At 40.4% G+C, this 13,522-nt stretch overlaps 1 protein-coding gene across 14 annotated transcripts in view; it reads right to left on the minus strand.

Annotated features, from left to right (window-relative positions):
- Positions 1-13,522, minus strand: part of ADGRE1 (adhesion G protein-coupled receptor E1) — a 100,875-nt gene that overhangs the window by 61,217 nt on the left and 26,136 nt on the right. For 9 of the 14 annotated variants that reach the window (XM_060416297.1, XM_042250055.1, XM_027969779.2 and 6 more), the window contains 4 exons: positions 11,868-12,023; positions 9,854-10,000; positions 7,533-7,679; positions 6,586-6,741 (listed from right to left, as the gene is read on the minus strand). In XM_060416297.1, the coding sequence (XP_060272280.1) occupies positions 6,586-6,741; positions 7,533-7,679; positions 9,854-10,000; positions 11,868-12,023 (606 nt within the window). The remainder of the gene's footprint in view (positions 1-6,585; positions 6,742-7,532; positions 7,680-9,853; positions 10,001-11,867; positions 12,024-13,522) is intronic. The other 5 variants (XM_060416300.1, XM_042250059.1, XM_042250057.1 and 2 more) reach the window with 4 other exon arrangements.

Raw genomic sequence — 13,522 nt, forward strand, 5'->3', positions numbered from 1 at the left:
AATTATCAGAATATATAAAGGCCACCCCAAACGCAGCAATATAACCAAGATGAAGAGGCAGAGGAATACTCAGCAGGTAAAGGAACAGGAGAGTTGCCCACCAAACCAAACAAAAGAGGAAGAAGTAGGGAATCTACCGGAGAAGGAATTCTGAATATTGATAGTGAAAATGATCCAAAATCTTGAAATCAAAATGGAAACACAGATAAATAGCCTAGAGACAAGGATTGAGAAGATGCAAGAAAGGTTTAACAAGGACCTAGAAGAAATAAAAAAGAGTCAAAATATAATGAATAACACAATAAATGAGATCAGAAACACTCTGGAGGCAACAAATAGTAGAATAACGGAGGCAGAAGATAGGATTAGTGAAATAGAAGATAGAATGGTAGAAATAAATGAATCAGAGAGGAAACAAGAAAAACGAATTAAAAGAAACGAGGACAATCTCAGAGACCTCCAGGACAATATGAAACGCTCCAACATTCGAATTATAGGAGTCCCAGAAGAAGAAGACAGAAAGAAAGATCATGAGAAAATCCTTGAGGAGATAATAGTTGAAAACTTCCCTAAAATGGGGAAGGAAATAATCACCCAAGTCCAAGAAACACAGAGAGTCCCAAATAGGATAAACCCAAGGCGAAACACCCCAAGACACATATTAATCAAATTAACAAAGATCAAACACAAAGAACAAATATTAAAAGTAGCAAGGGAAAAACAACAAATAACTCACAAGGGGATTCCCATAAGGATAACAGCTGATCTGTCAATAGAAACTCTTCAGGCCAGGAGGGAATGGCAAGACATACTTAAAGTGATGAAAGACAATAACCTACAGCCCAGATTACTGTACCCAGCAAGGATCTCATTCAAATACGAAGGAGAAATCAAAAGCTTTACAGACAAGCAAAAGCTTAGAGAATTCAGCACCACCAAACCAGCTCTCCAACAAATTCTAAAGGATATCCTCTAGACAGGAAACACGAAAGGGTGTATAAACCCGAACCCAAAACAATAAAGTAAATGGCAACGGGATCATACTTATCAATAATTACCTTAAACGTAAATGGGTTGAACGCCCCAACCAAAAGACAAAGACTGGCCGAATGGATACAAAACAAGACCCCTCTATATGCTGCTTACAAGAGACCCACGTCAAAACAAGGGACACATACAGACTGAAAGTGAAGGGCTGGAAAAAGATATACCACGCAAATAGAGACCAAAAGAAAGCAGGAGTGGCAATACTCATATCCGTATAATAGACTTTAAAACAAAGGCTGTGAAAAGAGACAAAGAAGGCCACTACATAATGATCCAAGGATCAATCCAAGAAGAAGATATAACAATTATAAATATATATGCACCCAATATAGGAGCACCACAATATGTAAGACAAATGCTAACAAGTATGAAAGGGGAAATCAACAATAACACAATAATAGTGGGAGACTTTAATACCCCACTCACACCTATGGACAGATCAACTAAACAGAAAATTAACAAAGAAACGCAAACTTTAAATGATACATTAGATCAGTTAGACCTAATTGATATCTATAGGACATTTCACCCCAAAACAACGAATTTCACCTTTTTTTCAAGTGCTCATGGAACCTTCTCCAGGATAGATCACATCCTGGGCCATAAATCTAAACTTGATAAATTCAAAAAAATCGAAATCATTCCAAGCATCTTTTCTGACCATAATGCATTAAGATTAGATCTCAATTACAGGAGAAAAACTATTAAAAATTCCAACATATGGAGGTTGAACAACACACTTCTGAATAACCAACAAATCACAGAAGAAATCAAAAAAGAAATCAAAATATGCATAGAAACTAATGAAAATGAAAACACAACAACCCAAAACCTGTGGGACACTATAAAAGCAGTGCTTAGAGGAAAGTTCATAGCAATACAGGCATACCTCAAGAAACAAGAAAAAAGTCAAATAAATAACCTAACTCTACAACTAAAGCAACTAGAAAAGGAAGAGTTGGAGAACCCCAGAGTTAGTAGAAGGAAAGAAATCTTAAAAATTAGGGCAGAAATAAATGCAAAAGAAACAAAAGAGACCATAGTAAAAGTCAACAAAACCAAAAGCTGGTTCTTTGAAAGGATAAATAAAATTGACAAACCATTAGCTAGACTCATCAAGAAGCAAAGAGAGAAAAATCAAATCAATAAAATTAGAAATGAAACTGGAGAGATCACAACAGACAACACAGAAATACAAAGGATCATAAGAGACTACTATCAGCAATTATATGCCAATAAAATGGACAACGTGGAAGAAATGGACAAATTCTTAGAAAAGTACAATTTTCCAAAACTGAACCAGGAAGAAATAGAAAATCTTAACAGACCCATCACAAGCACGGAAATTGATACGGTAATCAGAAATCTTCCAGCAAACAAAAGCCCAGGTCCAGACGGCTTCACAGCTGAATTCTACCAAAAATTTCGAGAAGAGCTAACACCTATCCTCCTCAAACTCTTCCAGAAAATTGCAGAGGGAGGTAAACTTCCAAACTCATTCTATGAGGCCACCATCACCCTAATACCAAAACCTGACAAAGATGTCAAAAAAAAGAAAACTACAGGCCAATATCTCTGATGAACATAGATGCAAAAATCCTCAACAAAATTCTAGCAATCAGAATCCAACAACACATTAAAAAGATCATACACCATGACCAAGTGGGCTTTATCCCAGGGATGCAAGGATTCTTCAATATCCGCAAATCAATCAATGTAATTCACCACATTAACAAATTGAAAAATAAAAACCATATGATTATCTCAATAGATGCAGAGAAGGCCTTTGACAAAATTCAACATCCATTTATGATAAAAACTCTCCAGAAAGCAGGAATACAAGGAACATACCTCAACATAATAAAGGCTATCTATGACAAACCCACAGCAAACATTATCCTCAATGGTGAAAAATTGAAAGCATTTCCCCTAAAGTCAGGACCAAGACAAGGGTGTCCACTTTCACCGCTACTATTCAACATAGTTCTGGAAGTTTTGGCCACAGCAATCAGAGCAGAAAAAGAAATAAAAGGAATCCAAATTGGAAAAGAAGAAGTAAAACTCTCACTGTTTGCAGATGACATGATCCTCTACATGGAAAACCCTAAAGACTCCACCAGAAAATTACTAGAGCTCATCAATGAATATAGTAAAGTTGCAGGATATAAAATCAACACACAGAAATCCCTTGCATTCCTATACACGAATAATGAGAAAGTAGAAAAAGAAATTAAGGAAACAATTCCATTCACCATTGCAACAAAAAGAATAAAATACTTAGGAATATATCTACCTAAAGAAACTAAAGACTTATATATAGAAAACTATAAAACACTGATGAAAGAAATCAAAGAGGACACTAATAGATGGAGAAATATACCATGTTCATGGATTGGAAGAATCAATATAGTGAAAATGAGTATACTACCCAAAGCAATTTACAAATTCAATGCAATCCCTATCAAGCTACCAGCCACATTTTTCACAGAACTAGAACAAATAATTTCAAGATTTGTATGGAAATACAAAAACCTCGAATAGCCAAAGCAATCTTGAGAAAGAAGAATGGAACTGGAGGAATCAACTTGCCTGACTTCAGGCTCTACTACAAAGCCACAGTCATCAAGACAGTATGGTACTGGCACAAAGACAGACATATAGATCAATGGAACAAAATAGAAAGCCCAGAGATAAATCCACACACATATGGACACCTTATCTTTGACAAAGGAGGCAAGAATATACAATGGAGTAAAGACAATCTCTTTAACAAGTGGTGCTGGGAAAACTGGTCAACCACTTGTAAAAGAATGAAACTAGATCACTTCCTAACACCGCACACAAAAATAAACTCAAAATGGATTAAAGATCTAAATGTAAGATCAGAAACTATAAAACTCCTAGAGGAGAACATAGGCAAAACACTCTCAGACATAAATCACAGCAGGATCCTCTATGATCCACCTCCCAGAATTCTGGAAATAAAAGCAAAAATAAACAAATGGGATCTAATTAAAATTAAAAGCTTCTGCACAACAAAGGAAAATATAAGCAAGGTGAAAAGACAGCCTTCTGAATGGGAGAAAATAATAGCAAATGAAGCAACTGACAAACAACTAATCTCAAAAATATACAAGCAACTTATGCAGCTCAACTCCAGAAAAATAAACGACCCAATCAAAAAATGGGCCAAAGAACTAAATAGACATTTCTCCAAAGAAGACATACGGATGGCTAACAAACACATGAAAAGATGCTCAACATCACTCAGTATTAGAGAAATGCAAATCAAAACCACAATGAGGTACCACTTCACACCAGTCAGAATGGCTGCGATCCAAAAATCTGCAAGCAATAAATGCTGGAGAGGGTGTGGAGAAAAGGGAACCCTCCTACACTGTTGGTGGGAATGCAAACTAGTACAGCCACTATGGAGAACAGTGTGGAGATTCCTTAAAAATTGCAAATAGAACTACCTTATGACCCAGCAATCCCACTTCTGGGCATACACACCGAGGAAACCAGAATTGAAAGAGACACATGTACCCCAATGTTCATTGCAGCACTGTTTATAATAGCCAGGACATGGAAACAACCTAGATGTCCATCAGCAGATGAATGGATAAGAAAGCTGTGGTACATATACACAATGGAGTATTACTCAGCAGTTAAAAAGAATTCATTTGAATCAGTTCTGATGAGATGGATGAAACTGGAGCCGATTATACAGAGTGAAGTAAGCCAGAAAGAAAAACACCAATACAGTATACTAACACATATATATGGAATTTAGGAAGATGGCAATGACGACCCTGTATGCAAGACAGGGAAAGAGACACAGATGTGTATAACGGACTTTTGGACTCAGAGGGAGAGGGAGAGGGTGGGATGATTTGGGAGAATGACATTCTAACATGTATACTATCATGTGAATTGAATCGCCAGTCTATGTCTGACGCAGGATGCAGCATGCTTGGGGATGGTGCATGGGGATGACCCAGAAAGATGTTATGGGGAGGGAGGTGGGAGGGGGGTTCATGTTTGGGAATGCATGTAAGAATTAAAGATTTTAAAATTTAAAAAATAAAAAACTAAAAAAAAAAACAAAAAAAAACCTATTTGCTTCTGCTCATACATTGGGCCCCTTGCCTCTGCCATTGGAACAAACCTCAGGCTAATAAGAAAAAGACAAAGGGAAAGAGAGATGAATCATCCCAGATGAGTCCCAGATATGTGAGACGGCCCAGCCATGATTGCCAAAGCTGTCACACAGCTGACCACAAACACACGAAAAGCCCAGGGGAGACCAGAACTGAGCAGCAGAGCCTAACCTAAGGTGCCAACACATGGAATCAAGAGATTAAAAATTGCGGTTGTTTCAGCCAGTAACTTTTGGGGTGATTTGTTACTCAGCGATAGCTAACTGCTTCAAATAGATCAGAAATGTCAGAGATGACTTCAAATATCTCTAACTGCAAGATGAGGTACCCAAGATCCATCCTCACTATAAATAAATAATAGTGTTGCTTAGACTCAGGAAACTGGAGGCCTTAACTCCTGGTGAGAGTGTTGCATACTGGCTGCAGTGTAAATGATAGATTTGAGGGAGCACCATTAGAAACAGTGAGAAGACTGCTGCAATAATGTTGGAACTTAAACCAAGGATGGAAAAGACTGGAGAGATTCGAGACACATTTAGCAGGTAGATTTCCCAATGACCTGATGAGTCAATAAATATGGAATGGGGACAAGGATCAAGAACAACTCTCAGGACTTCATGCAAATGCCTTTCAGGGAAAAGTTCTAACATTTGGGTCTGAGATCTCCCTGGGAAGGAGTGTCTCTATCTCAGTGCTATTTACATTTGGGATCAAGCATTCTTGCTTGCGGGAAGGTTATTCTTGCATTGGAGGAGGTTTAGCAGGATCTCTGGTCTCTACCCACCAGTTGACTGTTACACATCCAATCCAGCGCCACCATCAGTTTGGACAAAAGTGTCCCCAGACATTGTCAATACCACCCCCGCCCCCAGCAGGGCAAAAATCAGGCTAGGGACTGAGTCCTCCAGTACTCTCAAATACTGCTTGGCCCACTGCTCTACTCATAGTACACCCTCAACAAGAGTTCAAACTCATGTTCTTCTACTTACTAGCTGTGTATCTTTGAGCTAGTCACTTACCTTTCTGGGCCTTATTTGGATCATTCCTAAAATGGAGATCAAAATCTCTAGCTCATAGGATCATCAACTAAAGTGCTTAATTAAGGGAGTAGCTAAAAGAAACCAGGTTCTCTGTACATTCACAGGTGTAGTTTCCAGAGCTGAATCCAACTTTGCAGCTACAACGGTAGCTTCCTAAAGAGTTGGTGCACTCAGAATGCTCTGGGCAGACCCCATGGGAGAGGCATTCATTAATGTCTGAGGAGTAGTGGAGGAGAGTGAGCAGACCAAAGATTAGGTGTCCAAGTTTAGCACACTATGTACTCAACTCAATAGGAGAGTCTACAGAAGACCCAAGCCTGAGAATCTGAGCTCATTACCTGTACAGGCGAAATGACCTGGCTTTCCAGAGGTCCAGTTATTTCCAGTGGGAGAAGAGAAACCAGTCAAACAGCTGCACTCATACCTTCCTGGAAGGTTTCTGCAGATTGAGTTAGGACCACAAAGTGGGGGCCTTTGAGAACATTCATTTATATCTGGAGAGAAAGAGTCAAAGTTACACAGTTTCTTCAAATACAACTAGGATCTTCCAAAGATCGTTGAAACAATGTCTTCTCTTCCATATGCCCTTCATTCAGTGTCTCTTCTTGGGTACGTCTTCCATTGAGCAGGCTCTATATCTCCTCCTCTTGAATCTGAGCATCTCTGCGACTATGCAGTGGTGACACTAGCTCATGAAAGTATTGTGCTAAGTCATAAAACTATCACACACCTTCACCTGTTCTTTTGGAATGCTCATGTTTGACTCAGCCACCGTACTGTGAGGAAGCTCAAAGAGCCATGATAAAACAGCTCATGTGGAGAAGAACTAAGACCTCCAGCCACCAGCTTCATTCAGCACCAGCTTCACCTTGTGAGTGAGCAACCCTTTAAAGTGGATCTTCTAGCCCCCAGCTGAACCAGCTCAACTGACACTTTGTGGAACAAAGTCAAGTCATCCTCACCAAAATCAGCCCAAATAGCAGATGCATGCACGTATGTTGCTTATCATCTGTTTCTCCCCACCCTCAACAAGGAGTTTCAGAGAACAAATATTTTTGCCTGTGTTACTCACTGCAGTATCCTCCATCCCCCAATAGTACTTTTCTATATACCAGGTGCTCAAGAAGTGTTTGTTGAATGGATGCATGAATGGATGAATTGGCTTCAGTTCTGTAGACAAGATATTGAACTCAGCTGAGAGCTACCTCAACTTCTAACTCTTTGCCCAGCACTGCTGTCTGTCCAAACAGATTGGACTTGATTCTACAGAACAACCTGTACCTACCTTGACATGTCTCCCCTGGTCCCTGGAAATTCTTCTTTCCACTTCTGGATATATATCCTGGGTTGCAGGCACAAGAGTAGTTTCCAAGACTGTTGTGGCAAGTCGAATGCTCTGGGCAACTTCTGGGATTGGCACATTCGTCCACATCTGGTGAGTAGAAATGAAAACTCAGATCAAGGGAGAGGAAGAAGCAAGGACATGGGACTGAAAACAGGAGATTCACTTCACCTGTTTGCCACCTGATGCTCCCAAATACCCAGACTTTCCCCTTCTCCAAACTTCCCTTGCAGTGAGGCATGACATGAGAATAAACTGTGGACAACTGTATGCACACACAAAACGGTGGCAAATAGTTTCAAGCCATAATGATCACTGATTGCAGAAATGGCTGTCATCATTTGCTCCTCTCTGTGTCCACTCCTTGGGATGAGGTTCGTGCTACACAATGTGACTTTGTCACTCTTCTCTTTAAGATGTGGGTTTTGGTTCACCACCTCTTCACTCTGTCTGGTTCTGTGACTTGCTTTGAACCAATAAGCACAGCAGAAGTAAAGCGGTGCCACTTCCAAACTTAGACGTCAAGAAGTCTATTTGTTTCTGCTTCTACACTGGGCCCCTTGCCTCTACCACATGAACAAACTAAACCCCAGGCTAACAACAAAAAAGACAAAGCAGAACAGAGATGGATCATCCCAGATGAGTCCCAGATATGTGAGACAGCCCAGCCAAGATCAGCAAAGCTGACACACAACTGACCACAAACACAGGAACAAGCCCAGTCGACACTTAAAGAACTGACCAGCAGAGCTCAACTCAAGTGCCAACACATGGTCAAGACACAAAGAAATGGTGTTTGTTTCAGCCACTAACTTCTGGGGTGATGTATTACTCAGCAATAGCTAACTGCTACAAATAGACCAGAAACATCAGAGATGACGTCACATATCTCCATCAAAATCAAGTAGAAAATCAAAATCTATACCTCATAGCATCATCAAATGAAGTTCTTAATTAACTGAATAGCTAAAGAAGACCGATTCTCACACATTCACTAACTGAGGATGTTAGAGCTGAATTGAACTTGGCAGCTGCAATGGTATCTTAACAGTTGGTGCACTCAGAATGCTCTGGGAAGACCCCGACTGGAGAGGTGTTCATTAACATCTGAGGAGCAGTGGAGAAGAGTGAGCAGATAGAGATTAGGTGTCTAAGGTAAGAACACATATATGTGCATGCGTGCTAAGTCACTTCAGTCGTGTCTGAATCTCTGTGACCCTATGGGCTGTAGCCCACCAGGCTCCTCTGTCAATGGGATTCTCCAGGCAAGAATACTGGAGCGGGTTGCCATGCCCTTCTCAAGGGGATCTTTCTGACCCAGGGATCAAACCTGTGTCTCCTGCATTTGTAGGCTGGTTCTTTAGCACCTGGGAAACCCCCAGGAAACGTATGCACCCAACACAATCAGAGCTGTCCACAAAAGCCCCATGTCTGAGCGCCTGATCACATTACCTGTACAGGTGAAATGACCAGGCTTTCCAGGGATCCAATTATTTCCAGGCTGAGTTACAAATGTTCTTTATCTTGGGAAATAGTTTGTATTTTCCAAAGATAGTTGAAACAACGTGTTTCATTCCGAATGCCCTTAATTCAATGTCATTTCTTTGATACTCCTTCCATTGACCAAGGAGACTTATATTTCCTCCCCTTGAATCTGAGCATGCTTGTGACTGCGGTGGTGGTGACACTAGGTCATAAAAATACCATGCCAAGTCATCACAATATCACACACTTCCACCTGGTTCTCTTGAGATGCCCATGCTTGACTCAGCTGCCATACTGTGAGGAAGCTCAACTAGCCATGCTCTCATGGAGAATAACTTAGACCTGCAGCTTACAACTCTGGCAGAGCTGCCAGCCAACAGCCAGCACCACCTTCACCTTGTGATTGAGCCCCTTTCAACGTGGAATCTGTAACCTCTGTTGAGCCAACACAACTGTCACTGCATGGTAGAATGTCAAGCCATCATCAGCAAACTCAACCCAAATACATGACTGTATTTTGTTTGTTGTCTGATTCTCTCACCATGATAAGAAGTTCCAGTAGAATAAATGTTTTTTCCTGTGTTATCACAGTATCCTCCATCCCTAGAATAATGCTTGGCATACAGTAGGTGCTCAAGAAGTGTTTGTTGAATCAATTGCTATTGGCTTCAGCTTTGCATATGAGGGCTTTGAACTCAGCTAGGACCCACCTCAACTGCTCACAACTTCTGACTTTTCAAACACATTGGACTTGATTCCCTGAAGACCCCTGCAAATACCTTCACACATCTCTCCTTGCCCCTGGAAACTTTTCCTTCCACTTCTGGATTGAAAACCCGGGTTGCAGACACAAGAGTAGCTTCCAAGACTGTTGTGGCAAGTCGAATGCTCTGGGCAACTTCTGGGATTGGCACATTCATCCACATCTGGTGAGTAGAAATGAAAGCCCGGGTCAAGGTAGAATAAGCAGTGAGAACAGAACACTGCAAACAGGACATTCATCCCACCTGTTCTCCACCAGATGTTCCCCCCACCAATATCCAGAGTTTCTCAATCTTTCTAAGTTCCCTTGGAATTAGGCATGACATGAGAATAAATTCTGGCCAATTGTATGCAAGCAAAAGGCTGGCTTTTGTTTCAAACCGTAATGATTATAGATTGCAGAAATGGGTGTCATCTTTTACTCCTCCCTGTGTCGGCACTTTGGGATGAAGTCTGTGCTACACAGTGTGACCTTGTCACTCCTCTCTTTAAGACGTGCAGTTTGGTTGACCAGTCCTTGACTCTAGCTGGCTCTACAACTTGCGCTGTCCAATTGAAATGGCAGAAGCAATGCGGTGCCACTTCCAGACTTAGACCTCAAGAAACCTATTTGCTTCTGCTCATACATTGGGCCCCTTGCCTCTGCCATTTGAATAAACCTCAGGCTAATAAGAAAAAGACAAAGGGAAAGAGAGATGGATCATCCCAGATAAGTCCCAGATATGTGAGACGGCCCAGCCATGATTGGCAAAGCTGTCACACAGCTGACCACAAACACATGAAAAGCCCAGGGGAGACCAGAAGAACTGAGCAGCATAGTCTAACCTAAGGTGCCAAAACACCAAAAAGAGATTAAAAATTGCGGTTGTTTCAGCCAGTAACTTTTGGGGTGATTTGTTACTCAGTGATAGCTAACTGCTTCAAATAGATCAGAAATGTCAGAGATGACTTCAAATGTCTCTAACTTCAAGGTGATGTATCCAAGATTCATCCTCACTATAAATAAATAATAGTGTTGTGCAGACTCAGGAAATTGGAGGCCTTAACTCCAGGGGAGAGTGTTACATACTGGCTGCAGTGTAAATGATAGATCTGAGGGAGCACCATTAGAAACAATGAGAAGACTGCTGCAATAATGTTGGACCTAAACCAAGGATGGAAAAGAGTGGAGAGATTCGAGACACATTTAGCAGGTAGATTGCCCAATGACATGATGAATCATTTAATATGGAAAAGGAGCAAGGATCAAGAATAACTCACAGGTCTTCATGCAAATACCTTTCAGGGAAAAGTTCTAACATTTGGGTCTGAGATCTCCTTGGGAAGGACTGTCTCTATCTCAGTACTATTTACATTTGGGATCAAGCATTCTTGCTTGCGGGAAGGTTATTCTGTGCATTGGAGGATGTTTAGCAGGATCTCTGGCCTCTATCCACCAGTTGACAGTTACACATCCAACACAGCACCACCACCAGCTTGGCAAAAGTGTCTCCAGACATTGTCAATACCACCCTTGCCCCCAGCAGGGCAAAAATCAGGCTAGGGACTGAGTCCTCCAGTACTCTCAAATACTGTTTGACCCACTGCTCAACTCATAGTACGCCCTCAACAAGAGTTCAAACTCATGTTCTTCTACTTACTAGCTGTGTATCCTTGAGCTAATGACTTTACCTTTCTGGGCCTTATTTGGATCATTCCTAAAATGGAGATCAAAGTCTCTAGCTCATAGGATCATCAACTAAAGTGCTTAATTAAGGAAGTAGCTAAAAGAAATCAGGTTCTCTGTACATTCACAGGTGTAGTTTCCAGAGCTGAATCCAACTTTGCAGCTGCAACGGTAGCTTCCCAAAGAGTTAGTGCACTCAGAATGCTCTGGGCAGACCCCATGCGAGAGGCATTCATTAATGTCTGAGGAGTAGTGGAGGAGAGTGAGCAGACCAAAGATTAGGTGTCCAAGTTTAGCACACTATGTACTCAACTCAATAGGAGTAGTCTACAAAAGACCCAAGCCTGAGAATCTGAGCTCATTACCTGTACAGGCGAAATGACCTGGCTTTCCAGAGATCCAGTTATTTCCAGTGGGAGAAGAGAAACCAGTCAAACAGCTGCACTCATACCTTCCTGGAAGGTTTCTGCAGATTGAGTTAGGACCACAAAGTGGAGGCCTTTGAGAACATTCATTTATATCTGGAGAGAAAGAGTCAAAGTTACAAATTTCTTCAAATACAACTAGGATCTTCCAAAGATGGTTGAAACAATGTATTCTCTTCCATATGCCCTTCATTCAGTGTCTCTTCTTGGGTACGTCTTCCATTGAGCAGGCTCTATTTCTCCTCCTCTTCAATCTGAGCATCTCTGTGACTATACGGTGGTGACACTAGCTCATAAAAGTATTGTGCTAAGTCATAAAACTATCACACATCTTCACCTTGTTCTTTTGAAATGCTCGTGTTTGACTCAGCCACCATACTGTGAGGAAGCTCAAAGAGCCATGATAAAACAGCTCATGTGGTGGCCTTCTTTGTCTCTTTCCACAGCCTTTGTTTTAAAGTCTATTTTATTGGAGATGAGTATTGCTACTCCTTCTTTCTTTTGGTCTCTATTTGCGTGGAATATCTTTTTCCAGCGCTTCACTTTCAGTCTGTATCTGTCCTTTGTTTTGAGGTGGGTCTCTTGTAGGCAGCATACATAATTATCAAAGGATCAATCCAAGAAGAAGATATAACAATTATAAATATATATATGCACCCAACATAGGAGCACCGCAATATGTAAGACAAATGCTAACAAGCATGAAAGGGGAAATTAACAATAACACAATAATAGTGGGAGACTTTAATACCCCACTCACACCTATGGACAGATCAACTAAACAGAAAATTAACAAAGAAACGCAAACTTTAAATGACACAATAGACCAGTTAGACCTAATTGATATCTATAGGACATTTCACCCCAAAACAATGAATTTCACTTTTTCTCAAGTGCTCACGAAACCTTTTCCAGGATAGATCACATCCTGGGCCATAAATCTAACCTTGATAAATTAAAAAAAACCGAAATCATTCCAAGCACCTTTTCTGACCATAATGCACTAAGATTAGATCTCAATTACAGGAGAAAAACTATTAAAAATCCCAACATATGGAGGCTAAACAACACACATCTGAATAACCAACAAATCATAGAAGAAATCAAAAAAGAAATCAAATTATGCATAGAAATGAATGAAAATGAAAACACAACAACCCAAAACCTATGGGACACTATAAAAGCAGTGCTTAGAGGAAAGTTCATAGCAATACAGGCATACCTCAAGAAACAAGAAAAAAAGTCAAATAAATAACCTAACTCTACACCTATAGCAACTAGAAAAGAAAGAAATGGAGAACCCCAGAGTTAGTAGAAGGAAATAAATCTTAAAAATTAGGGCAGAAATAAATGCAAAAGAAACAACAGAGACCATAGCAAAAATCAACAAAGCCAAAAGCTGGTTCTTTGAAAGGATAAATAAAATTGACAAACCATTAGCCAGACTCATCAAGAAACAAAGAGAGAAAAATCAAATCAATAAAATTAGAAATGAAAATGAAGATATCACAACAGACAACACAGAAATACAAAGGATCATAAGAGACTACTATCAGCAATTATATGCCAATAAAATGGACAACGTGGAAGAAATG

Source organism: Ovis aries, chromosome 5 (assembly GCF_016772045.2).
Source record: "Ovis aries strain OAR_USU_Benz2616 breed Rambouillet chromosome 5, ARS-UI_Ramb_v3.0, whole genome shotgun sequence".
NCBI lineage: Eukaryota > Metazoa > Chordata > Mammalia > Artiodactyla > Bovidae > Ovis > Ovis aries.